Source organism: Scyliorhinus canicula, chromosome 17 (assembly GCF_902713615.1).
Source record: "Scyliorhinus canicula chromosome 17, sScyCan1.1, whole genome shotgun sequence".
Taxonomy (NCBI): domain Eukaryota; kingdom Metazoa; phylum Chordata; class Chondrichthyes; order Carcharhiniformes; family Scyliorhinidae; genus Scyliorhinus; species Scyliorhinus canicula.
Genome location: NC_052162.1, coordinates 103,267,236 through 103,291,529, shown reverse-complemented (window position 1 = coordinate 103,291,529; position 24,294 = coordinate 103,267,236). Strand labels below are relative to the sequence as shown.

Sequence of the window (24,294 nt, the reverse complement as noted above, 5' to 3'; positions counted from 1 at the left end):
TTTAATATCAACCTGATTTATTTCAATTTTATGCAGAACATTAAACACTGTAACTGGGCTGGAAATTATGAACATCCGCAGAAATAGATCCCAGTGAACAAGGTTCTGTCCTAGATGTGATGTGATTAACAGCAAAATCCAAGAACCTCTGAACTCAGTGGTGTCACAAAAGATGTGGTAACTGAGTCAATTCCTTCCCACACTGGGAGCAGGTGAATGGTCTCTACCCAATGTGAATTTCCTGTTGTACGGTGAGTTGAGACGACCACCTGAATCCGCTCCCACAGTGACAGCACCTGAACGGTTTCTCATCAGTGTGGACACGTTGAAGGGACATCAGTTCCTTGGAACTTTTAAAGCACTTCCCACAGTCTGGGCATTTAAAAGGTCTTTCATCAGTGTGAACTAGCCGATGTTTCAGCAGGTTGGATGACTGAGTAAATCGCTTCCCACACTCGGAGCAGGTGAATGACCTCTCCCTAGTGTGAATTTCCTGGTGAGCAGTGACCACCTGAAACCGGTCCCACAGTGAGAGCACTCTTGTCAGTGTGAACACATTGATGGGATATCAGTTCCTCTGAACTTTTAAAGCACTTTCCACAGTTGTGACATTTAAAAGGTCTCTCGTCACGGTGAATATCCTGGTGTCTCAGCAGATTGGATGATTGCGTGAATCCCTTCCCACACTCGGAGCAAATGAATGGTCTCTCTCCAGTGTGACTGCGGGGATGGGTTTCCAGCACAGATGGGTAATTGAATCCCATCGCAGTCCCCACATTTCCACTGTCTCACCCCGGTGTCATCAGAGCTTTTTCTGGCCATTTTCGAAGGCTGACGATCCTCAGGTCCTAATGAAATTGAGAAACTCTATCAAATCCTGATGTGATATTTCTTTTTAGTTTCCCCAGCTGCAAATCGTCGCCTTCTAATGCCCTGTGAAATTGATTTAAAACAGAAAAAAGGGAGTGAGAGAGAACCTACAAACACACAAAGGCAGGTTGTGAAATTGAGCTGAATGAATCTAGTAATTTGTGGGGCAGGCATTAGGAAAAAGTGACCATGAAAACTGCTGGATTGTCGTAAAAATCCAACTGGTTCACTAATGTCCTTCAGGAAGAGAAACTGTCACCTGGTCTGGACCTACACAAGACTCTGTCCTCGATGACAGGAAAGAGAGTGGTGAAGTAGAGGAATTTTATGCAAGTTCAGCTTGATCAGAACTTTGACAGACTCTCCCAAATTTTGAACCTCCACAGCTGGAAGGAGCAAAGTAGCAGGTGGTTGTGAACACCATCACCTCCATAGCACCCCCCCCCCCCCCCCCCCCCCAGGTTACACTCTGTCCTGACTTGTCTGACAGCCAGCACTAGGTGAACAGAAATTTCCTCCATTTAAACACTCAGGAGGACTGAAGCCATTGTCTTCAGTCCCCACTACAGACCCCAACATTTAGCCACCAACTACCTTTAGACTTAACTATCCTAACACACTCCCAGTCGGTCTCCCACATTCAACCCCTCTGTAATCTTGAGCTCATCCAAAACTCTGCTTACTCACATTACCCCTGTGTTCGCGGACCTGCAGACAGCCTTGGAGAACAATCAAAATGTTAAAATTCTCAACCTTATTTTCCAGCCTCTTGAACATGCCTGATTTTAATCGCTAGCCTATTGGTGGTCATTCTTTCATTTGCCTGGGCCAGAAGCTCCGTAATTTTCTCCTTAAACCTCTCCACCTCATTTTAAAAATAGCTTCTTTCCCGCTGTTACCAGACTCCTAAATAACCCTCTGATGGACAGATCTGATCCCTTCACACTTCTTCTTTACTGAGTAGTACTAACTCCCGTATGATTCACCCGATGCCCCTGTCTTGGTATTTACATTGTGTATTTATGTTTACCCTATTTTTTATGTGCAGAATAATCTGTCTGGACTGTATGCAGAACAATACTTTTCACTGTACCTCGGTACACAAGACAATAAACAAATCCAATCCAATCCTCCTGTAAGATTCTCCTTAAAATCTCCTTCTTTGACCAAGCTTTTGGTCACCTGCCTTAATATCTTCTTTGTGGCTTTGTCAAATGTTACTTCATAACATTTCTCTGAAATAACTTGGAAATTTCTATTATGTGAAAGGTACAATATAAATACAAATTATTGTCACTGACTAACATATATTGTTGTTTTGTCTTATCAATAAGACATTATAACTCAAAGTGTGAAGCAGCATGATGGACAAGTTGTTCCCATTCTGTCACATAAAAAAAAATTAGCGTCTCCAATTATTTTTTTCCAATTAAGGGGCAATTTAGCGTGGCCAATCCACATAACCTGCACATCTTTGGGTTGTGGGGGTGAAACCCATGCAGACAGGGGGAGAATGTGCAAACTCCACACGGACAGTAACCCAGAGCCGGGATCGAACCCGGGTCCTCAGTGCCCTAGGCAGCAGCGCTAACCACTGTGCCACTTGCATTCCCATTCTGTCACTGAAAAACATTCCCCCCCCCCCTTCCCCCCCCATAAACATAGAGAACCTTCATGTGCTATACTGCACTTGCCCCCAATAAAGAAAGGTTGAATTCAGATTGATCAGGTACAGTCAATATGGTTTTGTTCAGGAAAGATTGTACCTTACTAACTTAATAGAATTTTTGAGGAAGTAATCAGGAGGATTAATGAGGGTAGTGTGGTTGACCATTGTCACATCGACTTCAGTAAAGCAGGTCCCAACTGCTACCTTCAATGATCTATGCACTCGGGTCCCTCTGCTGCTTGACACATTTAAGAATTTTATTCCTTATTTTATATTGTTTCTCCATAATCTTCCAAGCAAAATGCATCACCTCACACTTTTCCACATTAAATTTTCTACCTGCCCACTCCAGCAACCTAACTGTCCTCTTCACAGTTTACAATACTTCCAAGTGTTATGTTATCCGCAAACTTTGAAACTGTCCCCTGCACACCAAGATCCAGAGCATTAATATATATCCGGAAAAGCATGGGGCTCAATACCAACTGCTGGGGAACATCACTACAAACCTTTCTCCAGCATGAAAAATATCTCTACTTCCTAATATTCTGCCAATCTTTTGTCGACATTGCTGCTGTCCATTTTATTCCACAAGCTATAACTTTTCTCACAAGTCTGTTGCATGGCATTGTATTGAATACCTTGTGACAGTTCATGTACAACACATCAAAAGCATTACCCTCATTCATAATCATAGAATTTACAGTGCCCATCGAGTCTGCAGCGGCTCTGGGAAAGAGCACCCTACTTAAACCCACGCCTCCAACCTATCCCCATAACCCAGTAAACCTACCTAACCCTTTTTGGACACTAAGGGCAATTTATCATGGCCACCCCACCTAACCTGTACATCGTTGGACTGTGGGCGGAAACCCATGCAGGCACGGAGAGAATGCACAGACTCCTCACAGACAGCAACCCAAACTGGGAATCTAACCTGGCACCCTGGAACTGTGAAGCAACATTACTAACCACTGTGCCGCCCTCGTGCTCACTAGTCCCTTGGTTTTCTAGAGTTTTTTTAGGACAATTTCAGTATCTTCCTCTGTGAAGACAGACACACATTGTTTAGTTTCTCTGCCATTTCCTTATTCCCCATTATAAACTCTTCAATCTCTGCCTGGAATGGACCCACATTGGTCTTTGCCAATCTTTTCCTTGTCACATTCCTATAGGAGCTTGAAAATGAAAAATGAAATGAAATGAAAATCGCTTATTGTCACGAGTAGGCTTCAATAAAGTTACTGTGAAAAGCCCCTAGTCGCAAGATTCCGGCGCCTGTCCGGGGAGGCTGGTACGGGAATCGAACCGTGCTGCTGGCCTGCTTTAAAAGCCAGCGATTTAGCCCAGTGAGCTAAACCAGCCCCAAGCTTTTCCAGTTAGTTTTTATGTTTGCACCAGTTTGCTCTCATATTCTATTTTCTCTTCATCAGTTTCTTGATCCTTCTTTGCTGTATTAGAAAACGAGTTCCCAATCCTCAGGCTTACTACTATTTTGGCTACTTTATGAGCCACTTCCTTTGATCTAATGGAATCTTTAACTTTTCTTGTTAGCCACGGTTGCATCACTTTACCTGTCTCAGATTCCCACCAGGTACGCGGTACATACTCGTGCGACTCGACCAATGTAGTCTACCTCATATGCTGCAGGAAAGGATGTCCCGAAACGTGCTACATTGGTGAGACCATGCAGACACTGCGACAACGAATGAACGGGCATCGTGCGACAACCACCAGGCAGGAATGTTCCCTTCCAGTCGGGAAATTTCAGCAGTCAGGGGCATTCAGCCTTTGATCTCCGGGTAAGCGTTCTCCAAGGCGGTCTTCAGGACACGCGACAACGCAGAATTGCTGAGCAAAAACTTATAGCTAAGTTCCGCACGCTTGAGTGCGGCCTCAACCGGGATCTTGGATTCATGTCGCATTACATCCACCCCCCACCATCTGGCCTGGACTTGCAAAATCCTACCAACTGTTCTGGCTTGAGACAATTCACACCTCTTTAACCTGTGATTATCCCTCTCTCTGGATCTGTAATGATTTGATTACCTGCAAATGCTCGCATTCCAAGCATTGTCCAGCATCTCTGACTTTGTCTATATAAATGTTTCTGGAACATACCTCTCCATTCACCTGAGGAAGGATCAGTGCTCCGAAAGCTCGTGTTTGAAACAAACCTGTTGGACTTTAACCTGGTGTTGTAAGACTTCTTACAGTGCCGATTCCCTGATAGAGAAAAAGAGAGTGAAATGCAATCCTTGATGTAATTGAGAGCAGAAACAATAACAGCAGAATCCAACCCCTGTAATTAATTGTGAACTTGTTGGTGTTTCAGCAGGGACGAGGAAAAACAGAATTCCTTTCCACACTGAGAGAAGGTGAACGGCCTCTCCCCAGTGTGAACTCGCTGGTGTGTCTGCAGGCAGCTGGACTCAGTGAATCCCTTCCCACATTGAGAGCAGGTGAATGGCCTCTCCCCAGTGTGAACTCGCTGGTGTATCTTCAGGCTGGATAACTGAGTGAATCCCTTCTCACACTGAGAGCAGGCCTCTCCCCGGTGTGAATGTGTCAATGAACGTCCAGCTCCGATGGCATTCTGTATCCCTTCCCACAGTCCCCATATTTCCACCTTTTCTTCCTGTGTTGGGTCTCCTCGAGTCTCTCCAGGTCTGACAATCAGTTGAGGCCTCGTCCACACACAGAACACGTGTACGGTCTCTCCCCGCGGTGAATGGTGCGATATTTTTCAGGCTGTTTAACTAGTTAAAGCTCTTTCCACAGTCAGTGCTTCGGAACACTTGGGTGTGTCCTCGGTGCTTTCCAGTCACACTGATGTTTAAAATCTTTTGAAGCAAACAGGTTGGGTAAACATTTTTTCTTCTAGATTTAATGGCCGCTGAACTGAATGGCTCTGTCAGATCTAGACGTGATGTTTGAGATTTTGGTCTGTAAATCATAAGAACTAGGAGCAGGAGTAGGCCATTTGGCCCTTCGAGCCTGCTCCGCCATTCAATGAGATCATGGCTAATCTTTTTTGAACTCAGCTCCATTTTCCGGCCCGAACACCATAACCCTTAATCCCTTTATTCTTCAAAAAACTATATATCTTTATCTTCAAAACATTTAATGAAGGAGCCTCAACTGCTTCACTGGGCAAGGAATTCCATAGATTCACAACCCTTTGGGTGAAGAAGTTTCTCCTAAACTCAGTCCTAAATCTACTTCCCCTTATTTTGAGGCTATGCCCCCTAGTTCTGCTTTCACCCACCAGTGGAAACAACCTGCTCGCATCTATCCTATCTATTCCCTTCATAATTTTAAACGTTTCTATAAGATCCCCCCCCCCCCCCCCCTAAATTCCAACGAGTACAGTCCCAGTCTACTCGACCTCTCCTCGTAATCCAACCCCTTCAGATCTGGGATTAACCTAGTGAATCTCCTCTGCACACCCTCCAGCGCCAGTACGTCCTTTCTCAGGTAAGGAGACCAAAACTGAACACAATACACCAGGTGTGACCTCACTAGCACCGTTTACAATTGCAGCATAACCTCTCTAGTCTTAAACTCCATCCCTCTAGCAATGAAGGACAAAATTCCATTTGCCTTCTTAATCACCTGTTGCACTTGTAAACAAACTTTTTGTGACTCACATGAGTAGGGCCTCAACCGGGACTTGGATTAATCTTGCATTACATTCACCCCCCACCATCTGGCCTGGGCATGCAAAATCGTCCCAACTGTCCTGGCTTGAGACAATTCACACCTCTTTAACCTGTGATTATCCCTCTTTCCAGTTGCTCCGTCTGGACATGTAAAGAGTTAATTACCTGCAAAGACTCACATTCAAAGTATCGTCTTGGTCTCCATATATGTTTCTGGAACCCATCTCTTTTATTGGTAGAGGGATTGAGTTTCGGAGCCATGAGGTCATGTTGCAGCTGTACAAAACTCTGGTGCGGCCGCATTTGGAGTATTGCGTGCAGTTCTGGTCGCCGCATTACAGGAAGGATGTTGAAGCATTGGAAAGGGTGCAGAGGAGATTTACCAGGATGTTGCCTGGTATGGAGGGAAGATCTTATGAGGAAAGGCTGAGGGACTTGAGGATGTTTCGTTAGAGAGAAGGTTAAGAGGTGACTTCATAGAGGCATACTGGATGATCAGAGGATTAGATAGGGTGGACAGTGGGAGCCTTTTTCCTTGGATGGTGATGGCTAGCAAGAGGGGATATAGCTTAAAATTGAGGGGAGATAGATATAGGACAGATGTCAGAGGTAGGTTCTTTACTCAGTGAGTAGTAAGGGTGTGGAATGCCCTGCCTACAACAGTAGTGGACTCGCTAACATTAAGGGCACTTAAATGGTAATTGGATAAACATATGGATGATCAAGGAATAGTGTAGTGGGCTTTAGATCGGTTTCACAGGTCGGCGCAACATCGAGGGCCGAAGGCCCTGTACTGTTCTATGTTCTGTAAGAAGTCCGTTGTATCGCAACAGAAGCTGGGCGTTCCTTGTACAATGGGTTTCAATATGCCCTCAATGTAGCCAGAGAGGTTCTCACGTTCCGCACACTTGAGTACTGCCTCAACTGGGACCTTAGATTCATGTCATATTACATTCACCCCCCACCATCTGGCCTGGTCTTTCAAAATACTACCACCTGTCCTGGCGTGAGACAATTCACACCTCTTTAACCTGTGATTGTCCGTCTCTCCAGTTGCTCCGTCTGGATCTTTAAAGACTTAATTCCTGCAAAGACTCGCATTCAAAGTATCGTCTTGCATCTTTGACTTTGTCTCTATATGTTTCTGGAACCCACCTCTTAATTCACCTGAGGAAGGAGCTGTGTTCCGAAAGCTCGTGATTCAAAACAAACCTGTTGGACTTTAACCTGGTGTTCCTATTGTGCTCACTCCAGTCCAATGCCGGCATCTCCACATCATGACTTCCTCATATGGTAAGCTCTTCATTCCAGGGATCATTCTTGTGAACATCCTCTGGACTCTTTCCAAGGCAGAACATGGCTTCCGAACGTCCGACTGAACCAGCGCATTAATCTTAAGAGAATCTTGAATTAGGACTCCTAAGTCCTTTATGCTTCTCATTTCCTCAGCCTTTTCCCATTTAGAAAATAGTCTGTGCCTCCATTCTTCCTACCAAAGTGCATAACCTCACATGTTTCCACATTGTATCCCATCTGCCACTTCTTTGCCCACTCTCCTCGCCTGTCCACGTCCTTCTGTAGCCCCCCTGCTTCCTCAATTCTACCCGTCCGTCTACATATCTTTGTATCATCTGCAAACGTAGCAACAGTGCCTTCAGTTCATTCTTCCAGATCATTAATGTATATTTCTGGAACATACCTCTTCATTCACCTGAGGAAGGAGCAGTGCTTCGAAAGCTAGTGTTTGAAACAAACCTGTTGGACTTCAACCTGGTGTTGTAAGACTTCTTACTGTGCTCACGCCAGTCCAACACCGGCATCTCCACATCATAAATGCACCTGGCAGGGCAGCACGGTGGTGCAGTGCTTAGCACTGGGACTGCGGCGCTGAGGACCCGGGGTTCAAATCCCGGACCTGGGTCACTGTCCATGTGGAGTTTGCACATTCTCCCCGTGTACCCCACAACCCAAAAGATGTGCAGGTTAGGTGGACTGGACACGATAAAATAAATAAATGCACCTGGTTCAAACAAAAGTCCATGCACAAACTTTATTCTCCAGCTCTGTTCACCTGCATTGACCTTGTGGATATAACTGATTCTAGACCCTCTTCAACTTAGTTTGCCCTTTCTGAACCTCTTTAGAAATCCTATTTAGGATGTGCTTGCAATCCTTAATGAATACTTTGTATCGGTATCCACCAGGGAAAAGGATATGACGGATGTTGAGGTCAGGGATAGGTGTGCGAACGGTCTTGAGAACGTCAATATATCAAAGGAGGAAATGTTGAGTATCCTAAATTGCATTAAGGTACACAAATCTCCAGGTTGGATAGGATCTTTCCCAGGTTACTGCACCAGGCAAGCCAATGTAATTCCCTTGTTTAAGAAAGGAAGTAGGGATAATCCAGCAAATTATAGGCCGGTGAGCTTGACATCAGTGGTGGGGAAGCTTTTGGAAAAGATACTGAGGGACAGGATATATGCACATTTGGAGGAAATGGCTGAGTTACTGACAGGCAGCATGGTTTTGTCCGGGGAAGGTTATCTCTCACCAACTTGATTGAGAGTTTTGAAGAGGTGACAAAGAAGTTTGATGAGGGAAGGACTGTGGATGTAGTTTATATGGACTTTAGTAAGGTATTTGACAAGGTCCCACATGGCAGACTGGTACACAAACTAAAATCACATGGGATTCGGGATGGGCTGGCTAGATGAATACAGAATTGGCTTGGTTATAGAAGGCAGAGAGTAACAGTGGAAAGATGTTGCTCAGAATGGAGATCTGTAGCTCGTGGTGTTCCGCATGGATCAGTGCTGGGACCTCTGTTGTTTGTAGTGTATATAAATGATCTGGAGGAAAATGTGGGTGGTCTGATTAGTAAATTTGCAGATGACACGAAGATTGGCGGAGTTGCTGATAGTGCCGAGGATTGTCAGAGGATACAACAGGATAGATAGATTGGAGGCTTGGGCACAGAAATAGCAGATGGAGTTTAATCTGGACAAATGTGAGGGGATGCATTTTGGAGGATCAAATCTAGGTATGAATTATATTGTAAATAGCAGAACCCTTAGGAACATTAACATACAGAGGGATCTAGGCGTGCAGGTCCACAGTTCCCTAATGTGGCAACACAGGTGGCCAAGGAGATTAAGAAGGCATATGACATGCTTGCCTTCATCAGCCGGAGTATTGAGTACAGGAGTTGGGAAATCATGCTGGAGCTATATAAAACCTTGGTTCGACCGCATTTGGAATATTGCGTGCAGTTCTGGTCACCACATTATCAGGAGGTGGAAGGACTTCAACTTCCCAAATATTGAGTGGAAACTCTTTAAATCAAATAGTTTGGATGGGGTGGTGTTTGTGAAGTGTGTCCAGGAAGCTTTTCTAACACAGTATGTAGATTGTCCGCCCAGGGGGGTGGCCATATTGGATTTAGTACTTGGTAATGAATCAGGGCAAGTGATAGATTTGTTAGTGGGGGAGCATTTTGGAGATCGTGACCACAATTCCATGACTTTCACTTTAATAATGGAGAGGGATAGGTGCGTGCAACAGGGAAGGGTAAATATGATGCTGTCAGACAAGAACTGAAGTGCATAAGTTGGGAACATAGGCTGTTAGGGAAGGACACAACTGAAATGTGGAACTTGTTCAAGGAACAGATACTACGTGTCCTTGATATGTATGTGCCTGTCAGGCAGGGAAGAGATGGTCGAGTGAGGGAACCATGGTTGACAAGAGAGGTTGAATGTCTTGTGCAGAGGAAGAAGGATACTTATGTAAGGTTGAGGAAACAAGGTTCAGACAGGGCGCTGGAGGGATACAAGATAGCCAGGAGGGAACTGAATAAAGGGATTAGGAGAGCTAAGAGAGGGCATGAAATATCTTTGGCGGGTACGATCAAGGAAAACCCCAAGGCCTTTTACACATATGTGAGAAATATGAGAATGACTAGAGCGAGAGTAGGTCCAATCAAGGACAGTAGTGGGAGATTGTGTATTGAGTCTGAAGAGATAGGAGAGATCTTGAATGAGTACTTTTCTTCAGTATTTACGAATGAGGGGGGCCATATTGTTGGAAGGGACAGTGTGAAACAGACTGGTAAGCTCGAGGAGATACTAGTTAGGAAGGAAGATGTGTTGGGCATTTTGAAAAACTTGAGGACAGACAAGTCCCCCGGGCCTGACGGGATATATCCAAGGATTCTATGGGAAACAAGAGATGAGATTGCAGAGCCGTTGGCAATGATCTTTTCGTCCTCACTGTCAACAGGGGTGGTACCAGGGGATTGGAGAGTGGTGAATGTTGCGCCCTGTTCAAAAAAGAGAATAGGGATAACCCTGGGAATTACAGGCCAGTTAGTCTACTTCGGTGGTCGGCAAAGTAATGGAAAGGGTACAGAGGAATAGGATCTCTGAGCATCTGGAAAGACACTGCTTGATTAGAGATAGTCAGCACGGATTTGTGAGGTGTAGGTCTTGCCTCACAAGTCTTATTGAATTCTTTGAGGCGACCAAGCGCGTGGATGAAGGTAAAGCAGTGGATGTAGTGTACATGGATTTTAGTAAGGCATTTGATAAGGTTCCCCATGGTAGGCTTGTGCAGAAAGTAAGGAGGCATGGGATAGTGGGAAAATTGGCCAGTTGGATAACGAATTGGCTAACCGATAGAAGTCAGAGAGTGGTGGTGGATGGCAAATATTCAGTCTGGAGCCCAGTTACCAGTGGCGTACCGCAGGGATCAGTTCTGGGTCCTCTGCTGTTTGTGATTTTCATTAATGACTTGGATGAGGGAGTTGAAGGGTGGGTCAGTAAATTTGCAGACGATACGAAGACTGGTGGAGTTGTGCATAGTGAGGAGGGCTGTTGTCGGCTGCAAAGGGACATAGATAGGATGCAGAGCTGGGCTGAGAAATGGCAGATGGAGTTTAACCCTGAAAAGTGTGAGCTTGTCCATTTTGGAAGGACAAATATGAATGTGGAATACAGGGTTAACGGTAGGGTTCTTGGCAATGTGGAGGAGCAGAGAGATCTTGGGATCTATGTTCATAGATCTTTGAAAGTTGCCACTCAAGTGGAACGAGTTGTGAAGAAGGTCTATGGTGTGCTAGCATTCATTAGCAGAGGGATTGAATTTAAGAGCCATGAGGTGATGATGCAGCTGTACAAAACCTTCGTAAGGCCACATTTGGAGTACTGTGTGCAGTTCTGGTCGCCTCATTTTAGGAAGGATGTGGAAGCTTTGGAAAAGATGCAATGGAGAATTACCAGGATGTTGCCTGGAATGGAGAGTAGGTCTTACAAGGAAAGATTGTTCGGTGCTAGGCCTTTTCTCATTAGAGCGGAGGAGGATGAGGGGCGACTTGATAGAGGTTTCTAAAATGATCAGGGGAATAGATAGACAGTGAGAGACTTTTCCCCCGGGTGGAACAAACCATTACAAGGGGACATAAATTTAAGGTGAATGGTGGAAGATATAGGGGGATGTCAGAGGTAGGTTCTTTACCTGGAGAGTAGTGGGGACATGGAATGCACTGCCTGTTGTAGTAGTTGAGTCGGAAACATTAGGGACCTTCAAGTGGCTATTGGATAGGTACATGCATCATGGTAGAATGATGGGGTGTAGATTAATTTGTCCTTAATCTAGGACACAAGTTCGGCACAACTTCGTGGGCCGAAGGGCCTGTTCTGTGCTGTATTTTTCTATGTTCTATGAAGCTTTGGACAGAGTGCAAAGAAGGTTCACCAGGATGTTGCCTGGTCTCAAGGGTGTTGGCTATGAGGAGAGGTTGAATAAACTCGGATTGTTTTCACTGGAAAGACGGAGGCTGAGGGGGGACCTGATAGAGGTCTCCAAACTTATGAAAGGCATAGACAGGGTGGATAGTCAGAGGCTTTTTCCAAGGGTGTAAGTGTCAATTACAAGGGGGCACAGGTTCAAGGAGAGAGGGGGAAAGTTTAAGGGAGATGTGTGGGGTATGTTTTACACACAGAGTGGTGGGTGCCTGGAATGCACTGCCAAAGGATGCAGTGGAAGCAGACACATTAGCAACATTTAAGAGGCATCTGGATAGGTATATGAATATGGAGGAAATAGAGGGATACGGATTGAGTAAGGGAAGAAGGTTTCATTTTTAGTTCGGGCATCAACATCGGCCCAGGCTTGGAGAGCCAAAGGCGCTGTTCCTGTGCTGTACTTTTCTTTGTTCTTTGTTCTCTCTGACACTGAATTGTAGTGTATGTATCTACGGTCGATTTAGGATTGAAGTAAAAGTTCAGAATCTTGTTTAAACTAATTTCTGATGAGAGTTCCTGAATTATGGGGAAAGATCACAGACAGCGGTTCTTTCAGAGAAGACAAATAGATCCAACAATATTAAACTCCAGTCCAGTTACAGGGATTATTCACATCAACAGAAACAAACCCCAACTGTCAGAATGAACATGGTTCAGTCCTGGAAATGATTAACAGCAGGAATAACAGCAGAATCAAATCTCTGCAGTCACTTGTGAACTCGTTGGTGTGTTTGCAAGTGGGATAACTGAGCGAATCCCTTCCCACATTGGGAGCAGAGGAATGGCCTCTCTCCAGTGTGAACTCGTTGGTGTACATTGAGATTGGCTGATGACCTGAATCTCTTTCCACAGGTCGTACAGTTGAATGGTTTCTCCTCAGTGTGAATTCGCTGGTGCTTCAGCAGGTCAGAGGACCCAGTGAATCCTTTCTCACATATAGGACAGGTGAACGGTCTCTCCCCAGTATGAACTCGCTGATGTGTTTGCAGTTGGGATGACCGAATGAATCCTTTCCCACAGTCGCAGCAGGTGAATTGTCTCTCCCCGGTGTGAACTTGCTGGTGTCTCAGCAGATTGGATGACTGAGTGAATCGCTTCCCACAGTCGGAGCAGGTGAATGGCCTCTCTCCAATGTGAATTCGCTGATGTCTCAGCAGGTCAGATGACTGAGTAAATCCCATCCCACAATTGGAGCAGTTGAACGGTGTCTCTCCAGCGTGAAACCGCTGGTGTGTGAGCAGTTGGGATGACTGAATGAATTCCTTCCCACACTGGGAGCAGGTGAAAGGCCTCTCCCTGGTGTGAGTGCGCCGATGGTTTTCTAGCTTGGATGGATAATGGAATCTTTTTCCACAGTCTTCACATTTCCACGGTTTCTCCATGGTGTAGCTGTCCTGGTGTCTCTCTAGGTTGGATGACCAGTTGAATCCTTGTCCACACACAGAAAACATGAACAGAAAAAATGGTGAAGTGTTTTTTCTAATTATTTAAATGGGTTAAAGCTCCATCCACCGTCAGTTCACTCTCACTCAGATGTGTGTGTCTTGGTGATGTTTCAAATCTTTTCCCACAACAGACAAACATTTTCCCTTGCACATTCAAAGGCTATTCAGATCCTAATGAATCGAGTAACTCTGTTCAATCTTGAGTTTCCCATATGCTAATTTTTCCCTTCTAATTCTCTGTAAAGCAGTTTACAAAAGTCATCACTGTCAGTACAGGACAGAAATTCAGGACAAATAATGTTAGTTTCTGGTGAACATTTTTTCGTCTCTTGTTCCCCAAAGCTGCAAGTCTCTCCTCCCTGTGCTGAAATCCTAACAAAACTTTGGGCAACTCGTTCTGCGCTCTATTCAACAAATATTTATGATTAGAGATAACAATATGTTATATCCCACAGTCTATCCTTGGTAAACTTGAAGCCATCTCAAAGTCTACTTGTCATGTCTTAACTTGCAAAAAATCCCATTTCCCTATCAACCCTGTGCTCCCTGATGTGTATTAGCTCCTGCTCAAACACCTTAATTTTAAAATCCTCATCCTTGTTTTCAAATTCCCCCATAACCTCATCCCTCACTATCTCGACAATCAACTCCAGACCCCCAATCTTCCGAGGTATCTGTATTGCTCTAACTCTGGGTTCTTGTACAGTTCCCATTATAATTACTCCACAAATGATGACTGAGCATTCAATTCCCTCAGCCCAAGCTCTGGAATTCCGTCTGTACATTTTTTCATCTCTTCACCGAACTTTCCTCATTTGTGACTCTCTGTAAAACCTACCTGGTTCCTTAAGCATTTGGTCATTTGTACTAATATCTCCTGATGTGTCTGGCTGTCAGTTTGTTTTATTATTTCACAGAATCACAGAATAATACAGCGCAGAAGAGGCTCTTTGGCCCATCAAGTCTGCACCGACGCATGAAAAACACCTGACCTGCCAATCTAATCCCTATTTGCCAGCACTTGATCATAGCCTTGAATGTAATAACGTCCCAAGTGCTCATCCAGGTATTTAAAAAAAAAGGATGTGAGGCACCCCATCTATACCACCCTCCCAGGCAGTGCGTTCCAGACTCTCACCACCCTCTGGGTAAAAGTGTTTTCCCTCAAGCCCCCAAATCTCCTGCCACTCACCTTGAACGCCCCTCGAAATTGACCCTTCAACTAAGTGGAATAGCTGCACCCTACCACCCTGTCCATGCCCCTCATATTCTTATATACACCTCGATCAGGTCACCCCTCAAGTCTTATCTCCGCCAGCAAAACCAACCCAAGCCTATCCAACCTCTCCACAACTTAAATATTCCACCCCAGGCAACATCGAGGTGAATCGCCTCTGCAACCCCTCCAGTGCAGTCGCATCCTTCCTATTATAGAATTATAGAATCCCTAGTGCAAAAGGCGGCCATTTAGCCCATCAAGTCTGCACCGACCCTCCGAAGGAGCATCATAACTAGGCTCTCACCCTATCCCTGCAACCCCGTAACCACACTTAACTCCATATCCCTGGACATTAAGGGGCAATTTAGTATGGCCAATCTTAAAAATATACAAAGTCAGAGAGATCTGAACGTACAGATCCACAGATCTTTGAACGGTGCAACACAAGTGGACAAGGTAGTCAAGAAAGCACATGGAATGCTTGCCCTCATTGGATGGGACATCGAGTATAAAAACTGGCAAGTCATGCTAAAGTTGTATAGAAACTTGATAAGGCCGCTCTTTAAAAAAAAAATCTTTATTGTCACAATGAGGCTTACATTAACACTGCAATGAAGTTATTGTGAAAAGCCCATAGTCGCCACATTCCACCGCCTGTTCGGGTACACAGGAGAATTCAGAATGTCCAATTCACCTAACAGCGCGTCTTTCGGAACTTGTGGGAGGAAACCGGAGCACTGGTGGAAACCCACATAGATACAGTGAGAATGTGCAGATTCTGCACAGACAGTGACCCAAGCCGGGAATTGAACCTGGGAACAGTGCGACCCACTGTGCTACCATGCTGTCCCCTGGAATATTGCGCACAATTCTAGTCGCCACACTACCAGAAGGATGTGGAGGCTTTGGAGAGGGTGCAGAGGAGGTTTACCAGGATGTTGCCTGGATGGAGGATAATAATCGCTTATTGTCACAAGTAGGTTTCAATGAAGTTACTGTGAAAAGCCCCTAGTCGCTACGTTCCGGCGCCTGTTCGGGGGGAGGCCGGTACGGGAACTGAACCCGCGCTGTTCTGCATTACAAGCCAGCTGTTTAGCCCACTGTGCAGAGAGACTGAATGGAGTCGGACTGTTTTCATTAGAACAATGGAGGTTGAGGGGTGACCTGATCGAGGACTACAGGATTATGAGGGGTATGGATAGAGTGGATGGACAGGCACTCTTTCCCAGGTTTGTGGGGTCAGTCACCAGGGGACTAGGTTTAAGGTCCGTGGGGCCAGGTTTAGAGATGTGCGAGGCAGGCTTTTTATGCAGAGGGTGCCTATAAAGCACTGCCAGGGGAGGTTGTGGAAGCAGATAAATTGACGGCGTTCAAAAGGCATCTCAACAAATACATGGATAGGATGGGTATTGAGGGATATTGAATGAACACAGAACACCCTGAAGGGGGAGGGTGAACAGCCAGAGGTTGTAGTACACATCGGCACTAACGACATAGGCAGGAAGAGTGATGAGGTCCTGCAGAAGGAATTCAAGTTGTTAGGCAGTAAGCGAAAAAGCAGGACCTCCAGGGTTGTAATCTCAGGATTACTCCCTGTGCCACTGAGGCTAGAAATAGGAGGATAGTGCAGCTAAACACGTGGCTAAACTGGTGGTGTAGGAGGGAGGATTTCAGATTTCTGGACCATTGCGATCTCTTCCAGGGCAGGTGGGACCTGTACAAGGAGGACGGGTTACATCTAAACTGAGGAGCACTGATATCCTTGCTGGGAGGTTTGCTAAATTCACTCGGGCAGGTGGATTTAAACTAGTATGGCAGGAGGGTGGGACCAGAATGTGAGCTGAGAAGGTGTAATAACTGAAGGGAAAATAGAGAACCAAAATAAAAGAACAATATCACCCTCAGGCAGTGCAAAAAAGTGTGAAAAGGGAGGTGGTCATTGCAGGATTGAAGGTGTTGTACCTAAAGGCGCGCAGTGCACAGAACAAGGTAAATGAGCTTGTTGCGCACATTAAGATTGGCTGGTACGATGTTGTGGGCATCACAGAGACGTGGCTGCAAGGGTATCAGGGCTGGGATCTAAATATACAAGGATATGTGTCCTATCGAAAGGACAGGCAGATGGGAAAAGGAGGCGAGGTTGCATTGTTAGTAAGGAATGAAGTTAAATTGATAGCAAGGAGCAATATAGGATCAAAAGGCACAGGAGCTCTGTGGGTAGAGTTGAGGAATCGCAAAGGTAAAAAGACCCTGATGGGAGTTATGTACAGGCCCCCCTAGCTGTAGTCAGGAGGTGGGGCAGAAAATAAATCAGGAGATAGAAAAGGCAAGTAAAAAAGGCAATATTACAATAATCAGGTTAGCCCTGTTGCCTCACGACACCGAGGTCCCAGGTTCGATCCTGGCTCTGGGTCACTGTCCATGTGGAGTTTGCACATTCTCCCCGTGTTTGTGTGGGTTTCACCCCCACAACCCAAAGATCTGCAGGCTCGATGGATTGGCCGCTCTAAATTGTCCCTTAATTGGAAAAAATGAATTGGGTAAATGAAAGAGCTTCCTAGGGAACAGGCATTTCTGGATTTAGTGATGTGTAATGAGGCAGACTTGATGAGGGAACCTAAGGTGAAGGAACCCTGAGGAAGCTGTGACCAGAACATGATAGAATTTACACTGCAGTTAGAGTTATAGCTGGGGGAAAGGCAATTATGATGCGATGAGGCAAGACTTAGGACGCATAGGATGGGGAAGGAAACTGCAGGGGATGGGCACAATTGAAATGTGGAGCTCGTTCAAGGAACAGCTACTGCGTGTCCTTGATAGGTATGTACCCGTCAGGCAGGGAGGAAATGGTCGAGCGAGGGAACCGTGGTTTACTAAAGTAGTTGAATCACTTGTCAAGAGGAAGGACATGAGAAGTCTTTGGCAGGTAGGATCAAGGATAACCCTAAAGCTTTATCTCGGTATGTCAGGAACAAAAGAATGACGAGAGTAAGAGGAGGGCCAGTCAAGGACAATAGTGGGAAGTGGTGCGTGGAGTCCGAGGAGATAGGAGAGGTGCAAAATGAATATTTTTTGTCAGTATTCACGCAGGAAAAAGACAATGTTGTCGAGGAGAATACTGAGATACAGGCTACTAGACTAGAAGGGCTTGAGGTTCATAAGGAGGAGGTGTTAGCAATTCTGCAAAGTGTGAAAATAGCTAAGTCCCCTGGACCGGATGGGATTTATCTGGGAAGCTGGGGAGGAGATTGCTGAGCCTTTGGCTTTGATCTTTATCTCGTCATTGTCTTCAGGAATAGTGCCAGAAGACTGGAGGATAGCAAATGTTGTCCCCTTGTTCAAGAAGGAGAGTAGAGACAACCCTAGTAACTATAGACCAGTGAGCCTTACTTTTGTTGTGGGCAAAGTCTTGGAAAGGTTTAGAAGAGATAGGATTTATAATCATCTAGAAAGGAATAATTTGATTAGGGATAGTCAATATGGTTTTGTCATGCCTCATTTGGTCATGCCTCACAAACCTTATTGAGTTCTTTGAGAAGGTGACCAAACAGGTGGACGAGGGTAAAGTAGTTGATGTGGTGTATATGGATTCTAGTAAAGCGTTTGATAAGGTTCCCCACGGTAAGCTATTGCAGAAAATACAGAAGCATGGGATTCAGGGTGATTTAGCAGTTTGGATCAGAAATTGGCTCGCTGTACGAAGACAGAGGGTGGTGGTTGATGGGAAATGTTCAGCCTGGAGTTCAGTTACTAGTGGTGTACCAGAAGGATTTGTTTTGGGGCCGCTGCTGTTTGTCATTTTTATAAATGAACTGGGGGAGGGCGTAGAAGGATGGGTGAGTAAATTTGCAGATGACACAAGTCGGTGGAGTTGCGGACAGTGCAGAAGGATGTTGCAGGTTACAGAGGGACATAGATAAGCTGCAGAGCTGGGCTGAGAGGTGGCAAATGGAGTTTAATGCAGAAAAGTGAGGTGATTCATTTTGGAAGGAGTAACAGGAATAATGAGTATGGGCTAATGGTAAGATTCTTGGTAGTGTGGATGAGCAGAGAGATCTCAGTGTCCATTTACATAGATCCCTGAAAGTTGCCACCCAGGTTGATAGGGTTGTTAAGAAGGCGTACGGTGTGTTAGCTTTTATTGGTAGAGGGATTGAGTTTTGGAGCCATGAGGTCATGTTGCAGCTATACAAAACTCTGGTGCGGCCGCATTTGGAGTATTGTCTGCAGTTCTGGTCGCCACATTATAGGAAGGATGTGGAAGCATTGGAAAGAATGCAGAGGAGATTTACCAGGATGTTGCCTGGTATGGAGGAAAGATCTTATGAGGAAAGGCTGAGGGACTTAAGGTTAAGTCCTTAAGTCCTGAGAGAAGGTTAAGAGGTGACTTAATTGAGGCATACAAGATGATCAGAGGATTAGATAGGGTGGACAGTGAGAGCCTTTTTCCTCGGATGGCGATGGCTAGCACGAGGGGACATAGCTTTAAATTGAGGGGAGATAGATATAGGACAGATGTCAGAGGTAGGTTCTTCACTAGAGAGTAGTAAGGGCGTGGAATGCCCTGACTCGCCATCATTAAAGGCATTTAAATGGTCATTGGATAAACATATGGATGATAAGGGAATAGTGTAGATGGGCTTTAGAGTGGTTTCACAGGTCGGCGCAACATCGAGGGCCGAAGGGCCTGTACTGCGCTGTAATGTTCTATGTTTGAGAGGGAGAAGCTGCCAACCGATGTAACGGTATTACAATTAAATAAGGATAACTGCAATGAGGAAGGAGCTGGCCAGATTTGATTGGAAAAGGAGCCGAGCAGGGAAGACAGTGGAACAGCAATGGCAGGCGTTTTGGGGGGTTATTCAGGAGGTACAACAGAAATTCATCCCAAGGAAGAAGAAACGTGTTCAGTGGGGGGGACAAGGCATCCATGGCTGACAAGGGATGTCAAGGACAGCATATAAGCTGAAGAAAAAGCATACATAGTGGCTAGGATTAGCGGGAAGCCAGAGGTTTGGGAAGCCTGTAAAAGCAAGCAGAGGACAACTTAAAAAGCAGTAAAGGGGGAGAAGATGAAGTATGAGTGCAAGCTAGCTAGTAATATAAAGGAAGATAGGAAGAGTTTTTTTCAATATATAAAAGGTAAAAGAGAGGCAAAAATAGACATTGGACCACTGGAAAATGTGGCTGGAGAAGTAATAACAGGAAACAAAGAAATGGCAGACGAACTGAATAGTTACTTTATATCAGTCTTCACAGTGGAAGGCACCAGTGGGATGCCAGAGCTCCCGGAGAACCAGGGGGCAGAGGTGAGTGCAGTGACCATTACTAAGGAGAAGGTTCTGGGGAAACTGAAAAGTCTGAAGGTGGATAATTCACCTAGACCGGATGGACTGCACCCCAGGGTTCTAAAACAGATAGCTAAGGAGATTGTGGAGGAATTGGTGATGATCTTTCAGGAATCTCTGGAGGCAGGAAGGGTCCCAGAGGACTGGAAAGTGGCTAATGTAACACCACTGTTTAAGAAGGGAGAGAGGCAGAAGACGGGTAATTCTAGGCCGGTTAGCCTGACTGCGGTCATTGGTAAAATTTTAGAGTCCATTATTAAAGATGAGATGAGGAGTACTTGGAAGTGCATGATATAATAGGACTGATTCAGCATGGCTTCGTCAAGGGGAGGTCATAGCTAACAAATCTGTTAGAGTTCTTTGAGGAAGTAACAAGGAAGTTAGACAAAGGAGAATCACTGGGCGTGATTTATATAGATTTCCAGGTGCTGCATAGGATACTGTTAAATAAGTTAAGACCCCTTGGTGTTCAGGGTAAGATCCTGGCATGGATAGAGGATTGGCTGACTGGCATAAGGCAGAGTAGAGATAAAAGGGTCTTTTTCAGGATGACAGCCAGTGACTAGTGGTGTTCCTCAGGGGTCTGTGCTGGGACCACAACTTTTCGCAATATACATTAATGATCTGGAGGAAGGAACTGAAGGCACGGTTGCTAAGTTTGCAGATGACACAAAGATCTCAAGGGGGAAGCTGGTATTGAGAAAGCAGGCAGGCTTCAGAAGGACTTAGACAATTAGGGGTTCAGGGTTTATGGGGAGAAGGCAGGAGAATGGGGATGAGAAAAATATTAGCCATTATTGAATGGCGGAGCAGACTCGATGCGCCGAGCGGCCTAATTCTGCTCCTGTGTCGTATGGTCATATGATACGGCACGAGGAAGTGCTGAGGGTTTTGGCCAAGGGTGGTATCATGATCGGTACAAGTTTGGAGCGCTGAAGGGCCTGTTCCTGTGTTGTATTGTTCTTTGTTCAATCCACCTAACCTGCACATCTTTGGGCTGTGGGTGGAAATTGGAGCACCTGGAGGAAACCCACGCAGACACAGGGAGAAAGTGCAAACTCAATACAGACAGAGACCCAAGGCAGGAATTGAACCCGGGTCCCTGGCGCTCTGAGGCAGTGGAGCTAATCACTGTGCCACCATGCTGCCCCGACAATGTGGCATTGCACACAGTACTCCAGCTGTGGCCTTACCAAAGTTCGATACATCTCCAACATGGCTTTCCTGCTTTTGTAATCCATACCTCGATTGATAAAGGAAATTGCCCCATATGGCTTTTTCACCACCCTATTAAGCTGCCCTTCTGCCTTTAGAGATCTATGGACACACAGTTCAAGGTCCCTTTTTCCTCAGAACGTCCCAGTGTCATGCCATTCATTGAATACTTTGTCACATTACTCCTTCCAAAGTGTATCACCTCACACTTTTAAGGTTAAATTCCATCTGCCACTTTTCTGCCCATTTGACGGGATGTCTATACCTTCCTGTAACTCAAGACACTGCATCGCACTGTTAACCACCCGACCAATCTTTGTGTCATCCACAAGTTTACTGATCCCACCCCACACAGAGTTATCTATGTCATTTATATAAATGACAAACAATAGGGGACCCATCACAAATCCCTGTGGTACGCCATTGGACACTTTCTTCCAGTCACGAAAGCAACTATATGTCATCAACCTCTGCCTCCTACAACTAAGCCAACTTTGAATTCACCGTATCAAGTTACCCTGTACCCCATGTGCATTTAACTTCATTAGTCTACCATATGGGACTTTGTCAAAGGCTTTGCTGAAATCCATGTAAATTACATGCATTACCCACATCTATACACCTAGTCACATGCTCAAAAAATTCAATCACATGTTAGGCCTGACCTTCCATCTGCCACAAATCTGACTATTCCTGATCAAATCTCTCCTCTCCAAGTGGAGACACATTCCTTCAGAATTTTCTCCAATAGTTTCCCTGCCATTGACATGAGACTCACTGGTCTGTAGTTCCTGCCTTATCTCTACCACTTTTCTTCAATAGTGGGACCACATTAGCTGTTCTCCAATCCTCTAGCACCTCCCCGGAGGTCAAAAAGGAATTGAAAATTTGGATCAGAGCTCCTGCAATCTCCTCCCTCACTTCCCACAACATCTTGGGACACAATTCATCCGGACCTGGAGATGAATCCACTTTTAAGTCTGCCAACACCTCCAATACATTGTCACTGCCTATGATAATTTGTGCAAGAACCTCACAGTCTCTGTTCCCAGGTTCTATATTTACCTCCTCATTCTCTTGGGTGAAGACAGATATGAAGTATTTGTTCAGTACCCTACCAATGTTCTCTGGCTCCACCCACAGATTTCTGTTGGTCCCAAATGGGCCCTACTCTTTCTCCAGTTATCCTCTTCCCATTTATACTTACACAATATCTTGAGATTTCCCCTACTTTTACCAGCCAGAGGTTTCTCATAGCTGCTCTTTGCTCTCCTGATTGCTTTCTATAAATGTATGGTGTTCATTGTTTCTCTCTGCAAGCCTGACCTCTGGTTTTATCAGCAAAAATGTGATTTCTCACCGAACGCCACACCTGTGATTTATTGTCCCTTGTGGTTTTAAATCCGAGTTTACAGACTATTTTATGAAATCCTGCAACTGTCAATGAACCAACCATTTTCTCTCCTGGTCACTGGTACCGTGCCCACCCTCCGTTGCTGCACCAAGATGGTCGCACATTGAACAGAAATCACGGCGAGAACTCCAACTCCTTCTTGTCAGGTTTCGGCCTGCAGCAGAGTGGATGAAAAGGCGGGGCTTATCGCGGCTCTCGCTGATTGGCCCGGAGTTCAGCTGGCTGCGCCTGCGCTCTGCCTCCTGTAAAGATGGCGGTTGTTGGCTTGCTTCTCTAATTGGGAAAAGACGGACAGCTCTGTTCCCCCCCTCCCTTTGGCTCCATGGTTTAGGGCCTACACTGGGTGTTTATGAAACCTTCTCACCCGCCTATTACATCCGTTGCTACCGTCCCGACACCGAATAAACATACCGACTGCTCATCACAAACAAGCCGCTCGGCATCGCCCACACTCGTATTGTGCGTGCGTCACTGACTGGGAGGAGCTGCGCATGTACCAGGGGCTGTGAAGAATCGCGCGTGCACAACGTTTACCTCTGATACGGATGGGGGACATGCTCCACCGATAGGCCTGCTGGGTACAAGACCTCAAGATTCTGGAGTTGTTGTTGGTCTTCATTATTTACAATATTTCAGACAGGGCAGCATGTTAAAATAGTGGTTAGCACAGTTGCTTCACAGATCCAGGGTCCCAGGTTCGATTTGTGGCTTGGGTCACTGTATGGAGTCTGCACGTTCTCCCCGTGTCTGTGTGGGTTGCCTCCGGATGCTCTGGTTTCCTCCCACAGTCCAAAGCTGTGCGGGTTAGGTGGATTGGCCATGATAAATTGCCCTGAGTGTCCAAAAAGGTTGAGTGGGGTTATTGGGTTCCGGGGAAAGGGAGGAGGAAAGGGAGGCTTGGGTGGGGTGCTCTTCCCAAGGGCCAGTGCAGACTATTGGGCCAAATGGCCTCCTTCAGCACTGTAAATTCTCTGACAGATTATTGGAGGGAATGAACACAGTGTCGTGAGAAAGGCAATTCAGTATCCGGTTTGGGGCTCTGTGTCGAGGAACTATAAGTTTGAGAACTGAAATAATCTAGAGTAATGAAAGAGAAAAAAAACAACAAACTGAATAATCAGTGACAGGATTAGTTTCTTATCCTCAAAGAGAAGTCAAAAGATCCTCACTGCCCTCCATTCTGATTTTGTTTCCACCCCTTTTCTTTGCTGCCAAAGTGTCTGTGTTTGTTCTCATGTTTTGTGTTCAGAAAGTGCTGACACTTAGAACATAGAACATTACAGCACAGAACAGGCCCTTCGGCCCTCGATGTTGTGCCGAGCAATGATCACCCTACTCAAACCCACGTATCCACCCTATACCCGTAACCCAACAACCCCCCCCCCTTAACCTTACTTTTTAGGACACTACGGGCACCCAAGGTTAACACCTCCACCCTGTCGCCATAACCCAGTACCCCACTAAGGGCAATTTTGGACACTAAGGGCAATTTATCATGGCCAATCCACCTAACCTGCACATCTTTGGACTGTGGGAGGAAACCGGAGCACCCGGAGGAAACCCACGTACACACGGGGAGGACGTGCAGACTCCGCACAGACAGCGACCCAGCCAGGAATCGAACCTGGGACCCTGGAGCTGTGAAGCA

The 24,294-nt window shown here is 45.7% G+C and overlaps 1 protein-coding gene across 5 annotated transcripts; it reads right to left on the bottom strand.

The window, feature by feature from the left end:
- LOC119951441 (zinc finger protein 214-like) lies at positions 1–23,114 on the bottom strand. 5 transcript variants are annotated; one of them, XR_005457624.1, is made up of 2 exons: positions 23,058–23,114; positions 1–933 (listed from the first exon to the last, which is right to left on the bottom strand). XR_005457624.1 is itself a non-coding variant. In XM_038774641.1 (2 exons), the coding sequence occupies exon 2, from the start codon at positions 13,385–13,387 to the stop codon at positions 12,713–12,715; it is 675 nt and encodes a 224-aa protein (XP_038630569.1). In that variant the 5' UTR covers positions 13,388–13,434; positions 23,058–23,108; the 3' UTR covers positions 12,204–12,712. The 5 variants fall into 5 exon arrangements, 2 of the variants coding, with proteins under 2 accessions (XP_038630569.1, XP_038630568.1); XR_005457623.1 differs by lacking the exon at positions 23,058–23,114 and adding an exon at positions 22,686–23,050; XR_005457625.1 differs by lacking the exon at positions 23,058–23,114 and adding an exon at positions 4,589–4,623.
- Positions 23,115–24,294: the final 1,180 nt, after the last annotated feature.